This window comes from Clarias gariepinus, chromosome 20, assembly GCF_024256425.1.
Source record: "Clarias gariepinus isolate MV-2021 ecotype Netherlands chromosome 20, CGAR_prim_01v2, whole genome shotgun sequence".
Classification (NCBI taxonomy): Eukaryota; Metazoa; Chordata; class Actinopteri; order Siluriformes; family Clariidae; genus Clarias; species Clarias gariepinus.
The window spans coordinates 23,059,589-23,077,374 of NC_071119.1; the positions used below are offsets into that span (position 1 = coordinate 23,059,589).

At 41.4% G+C, this 17,786-nt stretch overlaps 2 protein-coding genes across 5 annotated transcripts in view; both read left to right on the plus strand.

The window, feature by feature from the left end:
• Positions 1-17,786, plus strand: part of lrba (LPS responsive beige-like anchor protein) — a 225,622-nt gene that overhangs the window by 190,626 nt on the left and 17,210 nt on the right. Inside the window, exons 47-50 of the mRNA XM_053479877.1 lie at positions 10,733-10,900; positions 13,852-13,941; positions 15,257-15,434; positions 16,493-16,558. Coding sequence (XP_053335852.1) covers positions 10,733-10,900; positions 13,852-13,941; positions 15,257-15,434; positions 16,493-16,558 — 502 coding nt within the window. The remainder of the gene's footprint in view (positions 1-10,732; positions 10,901-13,851; positions 13,942-15,256; positions 15,435-16,492; positions 16,559-17,786) is intronic.
• Positions 1,862-9,887, plus strand: LOC128508539 (histone-lysine N-methyltransferase set-1-like). Of its 4 annotated transcripts, none has more exons than XM_053479886.1 (11): positions 1,862-2,091; positions 2,175-2,337; positions 3,738-3,930; positions 4,505-4,573; positions 4,801-4,866; positions 5,102-5,170; positions 5,275-5,346; positions 6,634-6,707; positions 7,541-7,616; positions 8,716-8,760; positions 8,857-9,887. In XM_053479886.1, the coding sequence occupies exons 1-9, from the start codon at positions 1,974-1,976 to the stop codon at positions 7,542-7,544; spliced, it is 828 nt and encodes a 275-aa protein (XP_053335861.1). In that variant the 5' UTR covers positions 1,862-1,973; the 3' UTR covers positions 7,545-7,616; positions 8,716-8,760; positions 8,857-9,887. The 4 variants fall into 4 exon arrangements, with proteins under 4 accessions (XP_053335861.1, XP_053335859.1, XP_053335858.1 ...); XM_053479884.1 differs by having other exon boundaries at positions 7,541-7,612; XM_053479883.1 differs by having other exon boundaries at positions 7,541-7,612; positions 8,716-9,887.

The window sequence follows — 17,786 nt, forward strand, 5'->3', positions numbered from 1 at the left end:
GACAGCTGCTCTCCAGAGGCCTGACTTTATGCTAATGAGGATGCGGTGGGATCTCTGACCTCATCAGTGATGCTGTGAGCGTTTGGTCTGCTCTCATGAGGCCTGGTAGGAAGTGAACGAGTGTGTCGTTTTGTTTCATTAGGAAATGGCATGTAGAGACACACACACACACACACACACACACACACACACACACTGCATGTTTAAATCACTTTACCAAGAACACGGTAACCTCAGGGTCATGCTATCTCACATACAGCGAAGTTTGCGTCAGGAACCTGTGTTTTTACTTCCTACACACACACACACACACACACACACACACAAACCAACCCTAAAATAAACACTTTGTGATACAATAAAAGCTTCATGATAAAATAAACACTCCCTCCAGTAAACACTTCTTATATGTATTTATTTGTATGTATAAATTTTTTAAATTTTTTATTTATTTTATTTTTATTTTTATTTTTTAGCATGCTTTTTGTCCTATTTCCATTTGTTCTATTCAGACTTTTTTTTCTTTTTTTTTATTTCTTCTCAACTTTCCACAGTTTTCATGTTTTTTTCTTTTCTTTTCTTTAAAAATCTTTTTCCCCTCATCTTCCAGTTTTCCCAGTTTCTTTTCTACTCTGTTTCCCCGTGTTCTTCTTTTCTTGTTTTTCTTCTCATGTCTTCACATCTTTTCTTATCTCACTCTTTTTAATTTTTTCTCTTTTTTTTTTCACACCTTCTTTTCCGTGTTTTTTTCCTTTTCTTTTTCTTCGTTTGTTTTTTCCTTATTTTTCTTTTTTTATTTCCTCCTCTTTAGGCTGCTTCTTTTCTTCTTTTTTTTTCCTTTTTCCTCTTTTTCTTCTGTGCTCTTCTCTTCCTGATCTCGTCTCACCCTGACTCTTTTTTTCATCTTTTCTCTCCTTTTCTCTTCTCTAATCAGCTGCTCTATGTGTGTGTGTGTGTGTGTGTGTGTGTGTTGGTTTTTGTGGTTTAAGAGGACTTTTGACCTGAATACGCACCAGCATTAAGGGGACATTTCCGTTTATGAGGACAGGGGCCATGTCCTTATAAATCCGACCTTGTAGCAGTCCTTATCTCAGTCTAGGGATCAATTCTGTACCGTTTTTGGCCCCATGGCCGTATAGACCACATAAACCTGAAAAAATACCACACACTGTGTGTTCTCTAACCCCTCCATGCGCCCCTGTAGACCGGTCGCGGAACTGCACCTACGTCATTAAGAATTTGCATATACACACAAGTGTAAGTTTTCCCGGTCTCTGATTGGCTGGCTACAAGAATCCTCGTCGGTGATTGGCCAGCAGTAACAGGAGAAGCGCTTCCGCTAAGGGGCGGGACCTTAGAGGGACCGTGCACATATAAGGCCTCGCTAAGAGGCGGGACTTCCTTTAAGACACAGCTGCAGGTGATTTAATACAGCGGGGTTTTAATCCACGGAGTTTGTAAAGTAATATAATACACGACGAATTAATATCGAGTTTGGACTCTCTGCACCCTGGAGAAGAGGACATCGGTGTCGGGAGCCGCTGCCATATGAAAGGTGAGTTATAACGCCGTTTAATCGGTTTAATTACTGCACGTGAGTTAGTTTGGTTTGTTTAGTCAGTTAAACGGCGCCAGAAAGTGTCGCGTGCGCTGTTAAAGGCGCGCGCGGATACATATAAGTGTTTAAAATATTAATTTAACTTTTGGTCAGTTAGTTTTAAGCTGTTTTATTATATTTAATATATAAATTGAGCGTGTGACACGCGCCTGTGACGTCACGGTAGCGCGTCGTCATGACTACAGTCTTTGTTTGGGGGAGGAGGGGTGGGGGGGGGGACTCACAGTACAGTGTTTTGGTTAAGATAAACATATAAATTAACACATATTATAAATAAACACAGATTAATATGAAGTTGACCATAAATGAAGTGGTATAAAGGAGGTTTTCCTCTGTGAAACAGTCTGATTAAAACATGATGATGATGATGAGGAGGAGCAGGAAGCCCAGTCCACTGGAGGAGGCCACACACTTCAGCCTTAAGAAGGAAGATCAAGATGGTCTGGAAGCTCAGTTTATAAATGAGTTTAAAGGTAAGTGTTACGTGTTCAGGTGGGATTGTTTAATTAATGATTAATGTCTCAGGTACATGACATGCTGTACTCCTCTTATTTAGGGAGAGGTGTGTTTAGTTGTACTGACTTTGATAAGGGAGATTTCCTATTGGAGTACAGAGGAGATCTCATAAGCAGAGAAGAATGTGAGCGGAGGCGAAGAATATATCATGATGCCCTCAAAGTGTTCATGTATGAATTTCGATTCAATGGCAAATTCCTTTGGTATGTACAAATATTATATACATGGGGGAGATGTGGAAGTTATTTGCATGGTTATTTAGCACTAATGATCAGGGCTCATGTTCACCAAGCGTCTCAGAGTCGGAAATCGCTCCTACTGCAATTCCTAAATGGCCAAAAACTTCAGAATGACGCTATTTTGGCCTTATTTTCATGAATGGGGAGGGGTAAGAGCTATTCACCAAGATTCTTAAAATAGGAAATCATTCCCATCTTCACCAAAATGTTGGAGAGCGCCTGAGGTGTCCTAACTGGTTGGGAATAGTGAGGAAGGGGTGTTGAGGCAGAAACACGTGAAGAGGAGAGATGGTTTAGCAGAGCACAGAGCTCATAACGGGCATGTTTAGACAAAAATGGGGGTGGGGGGAGTAAAACTTTTTCTCTGGTTACTAATTCCAGCAGTCCGAAATAATAAATTAAACTTCACAGATCATGCACATTTCCCCACCATGCAGCATGAATGCATAATCCATGGCACATATTAAAATAATTATATTATATATACATTTAATCTTGTATTAAATTATTTAAGTGAACTGTTTTCTTGTTTCCTTGTTATGAGCAGCACTTCATCGTTTCATTAGCATGGCGCATCCCCATGTTTCTCACTCCTCAGGGGTACGTGTGACAAACTGACTGGTTACTCTGATGCTTTTACATATTGCATCCATTGACTTTTTATCTTTAGAGGTAAGAGTAGGACAGAATATTACTTCAATTATTTCTTTACATTTTACTCCCTTCGCCACAAGCAAAACACTCTCATCCTCTCGTTTTATTTGAAGTCATGTTGATCAGATTATGACTGACCTACACAGCTCTATTATAGGGGCTTTAATCAGTTGTGATTGGAGCAGTGTGATTAGAATAACGTCATGCAGCGAGTCACGCATCTATAGGTTTTGTTCATGTGCATAAAACCTTCACATAACTGCCGCTGATTTTAGCATTTCACTTTTTCACCGTTTAAAACTTTGTACACTCTACAACACCTCCTATAATGTGCAGACTACTTTGCGGCTCTCAGTGTCGTAAAAAGTGACGTCTCACACTTTCCTTGGCGCAGTCTTACTCCTTGCCGAAAGTAAGAATAGAAAGCTTTATAAATAACCTATATGTCCTTCTCTGAGGTGAGTCTTTAGTCCTAAATAAACTTTGATTCCTATGAGTGATTCTGAGATGCTTAGTAAATATGGGCCCAGTTTTATTTTCTTAAAGACCATTGACCATTAAATATTCAATGATCATCTTTTCAAATAATATAATATTCGATGAGAAGCATTTGGTGCTGATATTCTCAGTTGTTGTGTTTATTTGGAATAAGAAGTATGTATTATTGTAATAGTAATGTATCATTAAGAGATTCACTGTCATTTGTTCAGTGTTGATGCAGCCCTGGATGATGGCTCCCTTGGGAGACTGGTGAATGATGACCATATAAAACCAAACTGCAGAATGAAGACCATCCGTGTGGATGGTAACTCTCATCTTTGTTTATTTGCCATAAGAAGCATCTGTCCTGGTGAAGAGATCACATACAATTACGGCGATTCTGAGTGGCCATGGCGATGCAAGGTATGTAGATGTTAGTAATTTTGTGCATTATTTTAAAGGATTGGTGTATATTAAATGCTTTAAGCAGTTTAACACACTTAACATCTGGTTTCTGCCAGAGAATGTGTCTTACAGTATGTTGCTATAAGTTCAGGAGCAGGATGCAAATTTTTCCCTTCAAAGTTTTTTTTTTTTTTGCATCTTTTGTCTATGGAATCATGCTCACTGTGTTATTAGGGATAGTCCATAAGGACGCTAGTTTTTGGGACAGTGTTCTGTATTAGCGTTTATAAATTGGTATCGGGTCTAAAACAGTGCTGATGTGCCTGTTCGCATGCAACATGTTTAGCATTCATTGCGTAAACATTGGCACATGGAGAAACACAATTGCAGCTCAAACTGTGAGCTAAATAGCGATATCCAATATTTAGCATGTCTGTAATGTAAGTTAACTGACTTTTGATAAATTCAATATTTAAGTTTGCATATACAGTAGTATAGCCTGAGTCGACTGATTACATGAAATAGCATAAAAATATTTTTGTTTGCTTGCTTTATGCCCGTAAATATTTAAAACCTTCAAAACTTTTTTTAGATGACATCGTCTAAGAATTCACCACCTCCAGAACAAAAAGATACAGCAGATAAAAAGGCATCCAAAAAGGTGATGTAGAAAAGAGTAAAGTGTTATTCTTACGATTACAGTTACTCTTACAAATGTGTGCACTGTTTATTATATCTGTGCACAGTGTGGACATTGTAGCGTTTTTATTTTCTGAATATGCAAACTTTGACTTTATCTTTTGTATACATTGTTTGATATTCTGCTGGATAAGTGTTTTTTCTTTCTCTTAGTAAAAGTGTTTCTGAATGTGAAATTTTATTTCTTAGTGCCCGATAAGCGAGTTGCCATCAGACAGTGCTGCCTGTGAAGAACTGACCGTAGTAACAGATGAGGTAAATGAATTATTCTGCATTCCAGTAAAGTCGTGTTTGTGAGAACTGTGTTGACGTACACATTTAGTGCAGTGTTTTACCTTTCTGTAGCTGCATATAACCTGATAATTGTTTTGTTCAGCATTCTACCCATGAATTAAACACCACATCTCAGTCAGAAGTCAGAGCTGAAGTAGAATTTAATATTCAAACCCTTTGCCTGTAGTAGAATATTTTTCTTTTTCCTGAATTTCAGGTTACCCTTGGTATGGCCCAATTGTCCTCAGAGAAGCAGAATTATATTGAGAAGAACGGTGGGGAGAAGGTAATATTGAGAATTACATGATTCAGGAAAATGATTACCTGTAGTCTTTACCTATTGAGCTATAAGTCTAATACCTGGATGTTTTCTATTCTTAATATTTTCAGGTTTATCCTGTCAAAGAGTCGTTGGTTAAAGAGGAGCTGAGCTTTTACTTATTAACACAAGGACTTGAACAGGTATTTAAATATTTAGATGGATTTGTTAGACATTATTTACAGTATTTGACCTTTTTTATTAAAACTGGAACAACACATTGTCAGTATAGGTTTTAATACTGTGTGAATGTGTTTGTATACACCGTTCCACACTGTGCCTAACCCCGGGTTATCATCTTTCTAAACCCTACTTTTAACTTCATGTAAAGGAGTGTTTCACACTTGAAATTAAGGAGTGGGATTATCATCGCATTTTACCTGTTGTTCTAAAACACTGCTCTGTAGCAGGATCCACACCGCTTTTGCAGGGTTAACACCGCATTGTGGTGCCAAACATGTACAGTGTGGAACAAAGCAGGGGTAGAATGTTATGACTTGATACTTAGCAACATACAACCAATTAGAAAGGCCTTGTGTAGAGTCACAGAAACTGACCAGCGTACACCTCATATCAATAACTCTACACGCTGTGTAAACAACCATATCACCATCTGAGGAAAGTGTGAATACTGAAAGAATACTGTCATAAACACCTAAATTGGAGTAAAAAAAAAAAAAACATTGCAGAACTCTTAAAACAGTCGAATTATTATTGGGAAAGTGTTTTGTAGTGTTGATAAAGTTGTGTAAGACATAAATCTGTTTTATAAGGACATCCCCCTGAACATGTTCTAAGAGTATGTCCTGACTGAAGAATCTGTGTGTTGTGAGTTTTACAAAACCCTTGTCTATGAGGACACTAGTTATTATTGGGACAGTGTACTGTATTAGTGTTCATAAAATTGTGTATGACTGAAACCAGTTTTAAGAGAACACTGTTTTATTAGGACATCCTCAGAACATGTTCTCAGTGTTTGATCTGACTGAAGAATCTCAGTGTGTTGTTAGTTTTACAAAAACCTTGTTTATGAGGACACTTGTTTTTAACAGGGACATGGGGTGGGAGATGATTCTTTGGGCCAAGGAAATGCAAAATTTTAATTTAAAATTTATATATAGAAACACAATTGCAGCTTAAACTGTAAGCTGAATAGCGATAGCCAAGATTAAGCATGTCTATGATGTAAGTTAATTGACTGATGTAAGTTAATTGACTGATGTAAGTTAATTGACTGATGTAAGTTAATTGATAAATTAAATATTTAAGTCTGTATATACAGTCTGCCTATACAGGAGTATAGCCACTTCTGTGTAAAAGGTAGTAACGAAATAAGATTGCTAAGTCGACTGATCACATGAAATGGCATGGAAAAAATGTTTGCTTGCTTTATGCCTGTAAATATTTTAAACCTTTACAACTGTTTTTAGATGACATCATTTAAGAATTCACCGACACCAGAACAACAGGATACATCAGATAAAAAGGCATCCAAGAAGTTGATGTAAGTGACACTTTTTTTTTTCCTTACGAGTACAGTTACTTTTGACAGTTAGTCAAGTTCTTCCACACCAAACGTGCTCATCCATGTCTTTATGGACCTTGCTTTGTGCACTCGTGTGCAGTCATGTTGGAACAATTAAATTAAATTTTATTTAAATAGCGCTTTTAACAATTGGCATTGTCCCAAAGCAGCTTCACACAATCAGGAACAGGCAGGGGACATCCCTAACCGGTCCCCAAAAAGTTGAAAGGATGAAATTGTCTAAAATGTCTTGCTATGCTTGAGCATTCAGAGTTTTTCACTGGAAATAAAGGGCTGAAACCCCTGAAAAACAACCTCACACCAGTTCCAACATGACTGCACACCAGTGCACAGAGCAAGGGTCCATAAAGACATACAGAACATCAACAGATGCCTTTAAAAAGCTCTATACTTCAGAGAGTTGATTTCACACACTGCCTTAGTTACACTGATTGAGGCCAAATTTAACAAACCATTAACACTATCATTCACCCAAGATGTACAGTGTCTTCATCAGTTCCTTGAGAAGACTGCAAATATGGCGTTTGGGAAACTCAAAGAAACATCATCTCAGGTCTACATTGATCTTGCCAAAGCAACACTTGCAAGAATGATTGTTTTTAATCATAGACATGCTGGCGATGTGTAAAAAATACTGCAAGTTTTCAGGAAAGGGACAGTACTGCTCTTCATGATTTTGCCCTGGGCCTCAGCAAATTTTAACAGAAACTCTGCAGTCATTTTAGTCCCTGTTTGATGTTGTGTGCATGTTAAACACATTTTGACATTTCTCATGTCACTTTTACTTTAAGGTGAGATTGTGACAGTGTGAAGCCAGTGGACCTGATGCTGAAGATAACGTTGCTGCTGGTGCCTCTAATCATGTAGGTATGGACTCATCTTAATGTATATCTGTACATTTTTAACCCATAATTGTATTTAGGGAATAATTACCTATAGACTAAATGTTTTATATAGTTGAAATGTTTACATTTATTAATTAGTGCATGACTAGAATATTGTTAAAATTAGAGATGCTATATTTAGGACGAATTTAGTTATTTCTTTCCTTTAAATATACTTTTCCTCTGTATTACACAGCTTTAAATTTGTAATCAAGCAAGTTAAGTGGTTAAACTGTATATGGTCAGGTTTTATAAAGTGTTTTTATAATTTCCATTAAATATGTGATGTCCGTACTGTAGTGGCAATATTTTAAGGCATATGCTGTATGTATAGTGTTGCAGTACACAGGGAAGTTCCTATTATGCAGATGTACAATTCAGGGAGATTATAGGTAAAATCTCTTTCATATTGACACCAATATGCATAAAATTACCTTTTATAAAACTTGAGAATGTACACTTGAACTACTTGTTCAACTTAAGTCAATGAAACCTTATTTACAGTTGAAACCAGATATTTACATACACTTTCAGAAAAAAAAACAGTTCTTTCTTTACTGAAAAAAATAAGGGTACAAAACTTTTCCTGTTTTACTTTGATTTAATGTTTGACAGTAAAGGAACAAAAAAGGTTTTTTTTTATTTAGTATTATTAATTAATTTTTCAAGTGCATGTAAATATCTGGTTTTAACTGTATATAGCTTTTCCCAATTGTCAAAGTAGTTATAAAGCAGCTTTACGTAGAATAAACATGATGGAAATACAGAAAAATCAGGAAAGGATAAATAGTATCACTTGGCTGTAAAATGACTTGGCTTGACTTGTTGCACCACTCATTTTGGGCCCCACTTTGGCCTATTTTCGGTCCAGTAAAAAGAAGCCCCAGACCTTACATTTCCACCACCATGCATCACTGTTCGTAGAATGTTCTTTTTTTAGAATTCAGAGTAGCAGTGATCAATATAGGTTGTTTTACATATTGTATTTTCTTCAGATGTTTGCTGGCCATATAATTAGAATTTTGGGTATGTGCTTAAGAACTGTTGAGGTTTCTTATCAGTGCATTGCTTATGTCTTGCAGGTATTCAGAAGATGCCCACTGAAACACCTCCTGAAGTTTCTCAAGGTACCTGAGATTTTACATTGGAATATAGCCAGCAATGTAAGTACATGAACCTCCCACAAAATTCAGGCTTAATAAAGTAAGTATTCTTATGTACAGGTAATGAGTCCAGGACAAAGATTGGGAACCCATGAATAAGTTGAAGAGTGTGTTGGTCCAATGCTGAGATTTTTTTACAACTGTGATGACACTTTTGAAAGCACATATAACTAAAGGGAAACTCGGCACTTTGTCTGAATGCCAGCAGTGTTAGACTTTGTAAGAAATGGAGGTCTTTGCTTGAAAAGGAAAGCCCAAAATAAGTGATACACAAGCAAGTACGTTATTTCTTTGAGATTTTTTTGTCCACTTATTTTGTTTTTCATTTACATATGCAGCAGATTGTTTTTAAATTCTACAGTTGTTCTTAAATTCTGCTTTAACATTTTATTTTGAATAACTGGTTTAGGTTTCATCTTATGTTTTATTGATTATATATATAGCTATGCCTTATTTTATTTAGGTTGTTTTGAATGGTTCAATGGATTAAGATGCCTATGAAAGTACATAGTTGTACATGATGGATGTCTGTTTCTTCACTTGGCATGCTTGAACTAAAAAAAAGTTTTTCAATATTATTATTTCAATATTATAATAAAAATTTAATATAATAGTACTTGTGTTTATCCTGGCAATGCACTGTTGTCAATTTTGTGTGTTGCATTTGGATATGTTCCAATAAAACACATTTGTCCCTGTAGTACTGTAAGATCTTTTATTGTGTGTTGTATTTGCAAAACGGTTCTTTCAAATCACCTTGGTCCTGGCAGTGCACAGTATTGTCATGTTTGTGTGTTGTTTACTATAATGTGCCAGTAAAACACATTTGTTCCTATAAACCAGCAAATTTACTTTTTCTGTGTGTTGTAAACTGCATGGCGTCATAAATCAGTAGGACCTAGTAAACCCCAATTTTCACAGGGGCGGGTACTTTTAGGAGTGGGCGGGGAAGTCCTTATGTACCACTTAAATATCATGTTATCATATTTTGAGTTCTGTTGTGTGTATAGGAAATCCTGAGTGAGATTCTTTTTCTGCAGAACAAAAGAAATTTTTTGATAGTATTCTCATCTCTGTAAAGCATTGGGAAAGGTGGGTCCCCTTAAACCACCACCCTACTGGTTTGGCCTTTAAAGACCTTTTAAACCACAAAAACCAGTATAGGTGTGTGTGTGTGTGTGTGTGTGTGTGTGTGTGTGTGTGAGAGAGAGAGAGAGAGAGAGAGAGATTAACACTAACACACTATAACACTAAGACCCACTGATATAAGACGAGTGGAGTGTATGGAGTGTGTGTGTATCTGGGATTTACCGTGATTATTCACCCCTCTCTAAGGTTAACATTTCAGTCTAAACTTGAGTTATTAACACGCACAGAGTGTGTTTTCCTCTCTGCTCTGACATTTAGCATTTTATTGACGTTCCGCTTGGCTTCATAAAGCCGTTAGCCGACACGGTTCTCATCAAACGCCGCAAATGTCACGCGTGTTTTTGCTCTAATTAAAAACGTGCGGCGCTGAAATGAGCTGTCAGGGGAAACGACGTGCACATGAACGATGCGCCGCCGCGGCCCTCAGCCTCTAACCTATATAAATGGTCATTTAAGCACCTAGTGTAATGTGTGTGTGTGTGTGTGTGTGTGTGTGTGTTAATTTGACTGTGATGATCAGAGGAAGGAGTGTGCGTTGTGCTAATTAATCCAGATTTATGCTGGGTCTTTATGTGCACTCATAAATATGTGTGTGTGTGTGTGATGAAGAATAAGATTATGATTAAATCACTCTGAAGTAAATAAACAACACAGAAACCCCTACTTTCAGATACAGAAAGTGATGTCATTAGAGACAGATGATCAACCATATGGAGAGATTATACTGCGCAGTGTGTGTGTGTGTGTACTGACAGTCTGGTGTGTGTGTGTATGTGTGTGTTTGTAGGCACTGGAGAGTGAGTTTGTGTCGTGTCAGCTTCATCAGTGGGTGGATCTGATCTTCGGCTACAAGCAGCGTGGACCGGAAGCAGCGCGCGCCCTCAACGTCTACTACTACCTCACCTACGAGGGGGCGGTGAACCTCAGCTCCATCACTGAGCCGCTGCTGAGAGAGGTACACACACACACACACACACACTCACACACTCAACAGGAAGATCGGTCACCTGTAAAAGGAACCTTTACTTTTAAAGTAAAAGTGTGCTTTGGACATTCTGACTTTTACACATGGAAGTTATAAGTACCTTGTTGCTAGGCAACCAGGACATTAATACTTATCTAATATCGATCTGTTTATTTATCTATTTACCTATCTTTTATACATAGATAAAGATGTGTGTGTGTGTGTGTATACAGACCCCATTATGTTAAGTGTGAGAGCTTTGTTCGCTCCTGTCAGAGTCCCGAATAAATCAGCTGACTCCAAGAGCAAGATCACAGTGTGTGTGTGTGTGTGTGTGTGTGTGTGTGTGTGTGTGTGTGTGTGTGTGTGTGTGTGTGTGTGTGTGTGTGTGTGTGTGATTGAGTGAGTGAGTGAGTGTGAGAGATATAAAGAGAACTCATCAGTGAAGGGCCAGTGCTCCTGCATAAGGACACCACCACCATTTACATCCCATAATAATCTCCTCAATCTCCCCTGTCCTCTCTCTTGTCTCCTGTCTGGGTTTTTTTTGTCCTTCTCTGTTCTTCTTTCCTGTCTCTCTCTCTCTCGGGTTTGTCATGTCTTCTCCTATCTTCTCCTCTTCTCTTTTTTTTTGCCTATTCTCTTGTTGTAACACTGCCCCAGACACTACCCTCACACCCAAACACTACACCAGACACGCCCACACACTACTTTAGACACTACTCCAGATACCCAAAAACTACCCGTCACTCTACCCCTGAAACTACTCCACACACGTAGACGCCACCCAAACACTACTCCAGACATCACCCCAGATGCGTCCCCAGACACTACCCATGAAACTACCCCGAAACCCAGATGATTCCACAGACACTACCCCTTTCACTGCCCCACCCACTACCCCAGACACCCAGACACTTCCCCAGACACTTCCCCAGACACTTCCCCAGACACTTCCCCAGACACTTCCCCAGACACTTCCCCAGACACTTCCCCAGACACTACCCCAGACACTTCCCCAGACACTACCTCGACACCTAGACACTACCCCATACATTACACCAGGCACTACCTCAACATCCAGACACCTCTCTGGAGACTTCCCTAGACACTATCTCAACACCTAGAACCTACCCAGACACTACCCCAGACACTACCCCAGACAACCCTCATACAATACCCCAGACACTACCTCATACAATACCCCAGACACTACCCCAGACTCCCAGACACTACCCATTACAATACCTAGGAAGCCAGATGCTTCCACAGACACTACTCCAGACATTACCCCAGACGCTTCCCCAGACACTTCCCCAGACACTTCCCCAGACACTTCCCCAGACACTTCCCCAGACACTTCCCCAGACACTTCCCCAGACACTTCCCCAGACACTTCCCCAGACACTTTCCCAGACACTTCCCCAGACACTTCCCCAGACACTACCCCAGACAGTACCTCGACACCTAGACACCACCCCATACATTACACCAGGCACTACCTCAACATCCAGACACCTCTCTGGAGACTTCCCTAGACACTATCACAACACCTAGAACCTACCCAGACACTACCTAGACACTACCCCAGACACTACCCCAGACACTACCCCAGACACTACCCCAGACACTACCTCATACAATACCCCAGACACTACCCCAGACTCCCAGACACTACCCATTACAATACCTAGGAAGCCAGATGCTTCCACAGACACTACTCCAGACACTACTCCAGACATTACCCCAGACACTTCCCCAGACACTTCCCCAGACACTTCCCCAGACACTTCCCCAGACACTACCCCAGACACTACCCCAGACACTTCCCCAGACACTTCCCCAGACACTTCCCCAGACACTTCCCCAGACACTTCCCCAGACACTTCCCCAGACACTTCCCCAGACACTTCCCCAGACACTACCCCAGACACTTCCCCAGACACTTCCCCAGACACTTCCCCAGACACTTCCCCAGACACTTCCCCAGACACTTCCCCAGACACTTCCCCAGACACTTCCCCAGACACTTCCCCAGACACTTCCCCAGACACTTCCCCAGACACTACCCCAGACACTACCCCAGACACTACCCCAGACACTACCCCAGACACTACCTTGACACCTAGACACTACCCCAGACACTACCTCATACAATACCCCTGACACTACCCCAGACACCCAGACACTACCCCTGACACTACCCCAGACACCCAGACACTACCCATTACAATACCTAGGAAGCCAGATGCTTCCACAGACACTACCCCAGACACCCCAGATATCACCCCAGGCCCTACCCCTAAAACCTAGGCACTACCTTTCACTACTCAAACAGTGTCCACTGGTCAGAATCCAGTGTGTGTGTCCTGTCTTCTGTCAGTGTGTGTATGATGCGATCACTGGAGGATTAGTGTAGCTCAGACACGAGTGAAGGATGAACGGAGGAGAGACAGAGAGAGAGAGAGAGAGACATGTAATGCAGCCAGAGTGAGAGTTAAAGAGATTTAAATTACTATATTTTTATTTCTAATAACTCGCGCTCTCTGTCTTTCTCTCTCACCTTGTCTCATCTTTTTCTGTCTCTCTCACCTTTTTCTGTTTTTTTCCCCACTTTATCTGTCCGTCTCTTCTCCCTGTATGTCCCCATCCCATTTAGTTTCTTTTTCTCTCCCTGTTTTTTACTCCCTACTCTTTTTTTCTTTATCTTTTACTCTTCCTGTTTCTGTTACTCTGTCTTATGATAGCTTGTTAGCCAATAACTAACGCTTTAGCATGACAGGACGACGTGAAGGACGTTAGCGAATGGTTTTATTTAGGCATATTCATTTATTCTGGTATTTTCTAATGTGTCTCACCAACAAGAATGTGGCTAGTTTCACTGATTGGCTGTCTCTCTCTCTCTCTCTCTCTCTCTCTCTCTCTCTCTCTCTGTCTCTCAGGCTGTAGAGTCTCAGATCCGGAGTTTTGGTCAGACTCCATCTCAGCTGCTGATCGAGCCTCATCCACCACGAAGCTCCGCCATGCAGGTGGTGAGTTTTACACACACACACACACGCACACACACACGCACATGCACATGCACATGACTTTGGTTATATTTGCAAACTCAACGCTCCCTGTCGAGGAAGTGCACTTGATGGTCGGGTGGCTAAGTGCAATCAAACAGCTGTGGTGTGTGTTTGTGTGTGTCTGTGTGTGTGTGTGTGTGTGTGTGTGTGTGTGTGTGTGTGTGTGTGTGTGTGTGTGTGCGTGTTACTGAACATCTGATACAGAAATCTTTGTAATTGTCCATTAGAGCCAAAGCAGCGTACACTGTGCATGTTTTCTCTCCCTGCATCTGTTCCACACCTGTCTCATTCTCTCACTGTCTGTCTCACTCTCCCTCCACCTATCTAACACCCTCTCCATCTGTCTCACTCTCCCTCCACCTATCTAACACCCTCTCCATCTGTCTCACTCTCCCTCCATCTATCTAACACCCTCCCCATCTGTCTCACTCTCCCTCCACCTATCTAACACCCTCTCCATCTGTCTCACTCTCCCTCCACCTATCTAACACCCTCTCCATCTGTCTCACTCTCCCTCCATCTATCTAACACCCTCTCCATCTGTCTCACTCTCCCTCCATCTATCTAACACCCTCCCCATCTGTCTCACTCTCTTTCCCACCTATCTAACACCCTCTCCATCTGTCTCACTCTCCCTCCACCTATCTAACACCCTCTCCATCTGTCTCACTCTCCCTCCACCTATCTAACACCCTCTCCATCTGTCTCACTCTCCCTCCATCTATCTAACACCCTCCCCATCTGTCTCACTCTCCCTCCACCTATCTAACACCCTCTCCATCTGTCTCACTCTCCCTCCACCTATCTAACACCCTCTCCATCTGTCTCACTCTCCCTCCACCTATCTAACACCCTCTCCATCTGTCTCACTCTCCCTCCATCTATCTAACACCCTCCCCATCTGTCTCACTCTCCCTCCACCTATCTAACACCCTCTCCATCTGTCTCACTCTCCCTCCACCTATCTAACACCCTCTCCATCTGTCTCACTCTCCCTCCATCTATCTAACACCCTCCCCATCTGTCTCACTCTCCCTCCATCTATCTAACACCCTCTCCATCTGTCTCACTCTCCCTCCATCTATCTAACACCCTCCCCATCTGTCTCACTCTCTTTCCCACCTGTCTAACATTCTCCTGTCTTTCTCAATTTCTCTCTGCCTGTCTAACTCTTCCTCCATCTGTATCACTCTCATCACCTGTCTCACTCTCTGCCATGTCTCCCTCTCTCCCACCTGTTTTATCTCACCCTCTCCGCCTGTCTCACTCTCCGCAGACCCCCCTGATGTTTACGGAGCAGATGCAGCAGGACGTGATCATGGTGCTGAAGTTTCCCTCTAACTCCCCGGTGGTGTACGTCTCGGCTCACACCCAGGCCGGCCTGGCCAGCCCCGCCATCGTCACCGTCACGGCCAACCGAATCTTCTCCATTAACAAGTGGCACGGCCTCACCGGTGAGCACGGCATCATGGGAAATGGAGTCTCGGATACACTCACATGTATTAAATACACTGCATCCATCGTACCTCCCGGTCACTTCCTGTTTATACATTAGTCACCACCATACACTGTACACTGTCTACTTTCCACCCTCGTAGCACTTCCTTTTCATATCGTTCATGTCCTCTCCACTTCCTTTTGAGACCACTTCAATCTTCATCTCCCGTCCATTTCCTGTTTTTATGGTTTACTCCTTGTCCTTTTATTTTACACCACTTTCAGTCCCTGACACTTCCTTTCCTTATAGTTTTCTTACTTTCTGTCCACTTCCTGTTTTTAGAGGGAGAATTACTTCCTGTTACTAGAACCAAGATCCCCACCACTTCCTGGGACCAGAACTAAGGTCCTTATCACTTCCTGGGACCAGAACTAAGGTCCTTATCACTTCCTGTTTCGTGCACTGTCTTCCTCCACTTCCTGTTACTAGAACCAAGATCCCCATCACTTCTTGGTACTAGAACCAAGGTCCTTATAACTTCCTGTTACTAGAACCAAGGTCTTCATCACTTCCTGTTACTAGAGCCAAGGTCCCTATAAGTTCCTGTTACTAGAACTAAGGTCCTTATAACTTCTTGTTACTAGAACCAAGGTCTTCATCACTTCCTGGTACTAGAACCAATGTCTTCATCACTTCCTGTTTTTAGCACTGTCTTTCTCCACTTCCTGTTACTAGAACCAAGGTCCTTATTACTTCCTGTTACTAGAACTAAGGTCCTCAACACTTCCTGTTACTAGAACCAAGGTCTTTATAAGTTCCTGTTACTAGAACTAAGGTCCTTATCACTTCCTGTTTCTAGCACTGTCTTCCTCAACACTTCCTGTTACTAGAACCAAGGTCCTTATAACTTCCTGTTACTAGAACCAAGGTCCTTATTACTTCCTGTTACTATATCTGGTTTTCTTTCCGTTTCCTGAACCTGTTTGACTTAAACATAAATCAAAAAATTCTATTTTCATCTCTCTGTCTCTCTCTCTGTCTCTCTCTCTGTCTCTCTCTCTTTCTGTCTCTCAGGTCACCAGAGCTCCTCGAACACGGAGCAGCAGTACCAGCTACCGGTGGAGATCGACCCTGTGATAGGTGTGTGACTTGTCATTTGTTTGTGTGTTTGTGTGCGTGTTCGTGATTGGCTGTGGAGACGAATGGGCGTGGCCTGTGGAGGAGATGAGAACAGTTTGTCACACGTTTGTCCTCCACTCAGCATTTACATGCAAATTGGAAAGCAATGAGCTGTAGCTGTGCCTGTATATCACCCGCTCACACACACACACACACACACACACACAGCTCTCCTCCTCTGTCAGTGTGAATGAGTATAGATGGTGTAATGATGTCTGATTGAGGGCGTGAGATTGAGTGTGTCGAAACAATATGGCCTGACGAGGGAGGAAGGAGGGATGAGAGGATAAACAGATGGGAAGGAGTGAAGAGAAGACAAAGAGAAGGACGAGACAAGAGACAGAGAGAGAGAGAGGCGGGTCTGTCACTCAGAAACTCTTTTTTTAGGGTAGTGTACAGCTGATTTAAAACAGAGAGGAGTGAAGAGGAGCGGTGTGAGAGCAGACTCTTATTATTATTATTAATATTATTATTATTATTATTATTGTTGTTATTAAAGACAGTTACACTCACTTGATTCGGGACACAGCCAGATGTTTAGAGCAGGACGCTCAGTGGTTGTAAATATAACACAGCCGGTGTAGGGAGACTGAAACAAGCAACAGGAACCTAATCACATTATACACACACACTCGCTAGTTACATTCTAGTGATATCAGTGTGTGTGTGTGTGTGTGTGTGTGTGTGTCTGACGATGTGTCTCTGTGTCTGTATCCGTGTTTCTGTCTGTCTGTCCGTCCATATTTCTGTTTATGTGTCTTTCTGTCTGTCTGTGTGTGTCCTTCTGTATTCATCTCTTTGTCTGCCTGTGTTTCTGTCTGTTGCTCTGTGTCCATGTGTGTGTCTGTGTAAGTGTCTCTCTGTCTGTCTATCTGTCTGTTGCTCTGTGTCCATGTGTGTGTCTGTGTAAGTGTCTCTCTGTCTGTCTATCTGTCTGTTGCTCTGTGTCCATGTGTGTGTCTGTGTGAGTGTCTCTCTGTCTGTCTATCTGTCTGTTGCTCTGTGTCCGTGTGTGTGTCTGTGTGAGTGTCTCTCTGTCTATCTCTGTCTCTGTGTCTCTCTCTATGTGTCTTTGTCTCTTTGTCTGTTTGTGTCTGTGTGTGTGTGTGTCTGTCTGTGTGTCTATGTCTGTCTGTCTGTCTGTCTGTGTCCTTCTGCATCTGTCTTTTTGTCTGTCTGTGTTTTCCTG

Coding starts and splice junctions, on each gene's coding strand:
- LOC128508539 (XM_053479886.1), top strand. CDS start 1,974: ATGATGATGATGATGAGGAGGAGCAGGAAGCCCAGTCCACTGGAGGAG. Junction 2,338..3,737: donor TTCAATGGCAAATTCCTTTG/GTATGTACAAAT, acceptor TCATTTGTTCAG/TGTTGATGCAGCCCTGGATG. Junction 5,347..6,633: donor TAACACAAGGACTTGAACAG/GTATTTAAATAT, acceptor AACTGTTTTTAG/ATGACATCATTTAAGAATTC.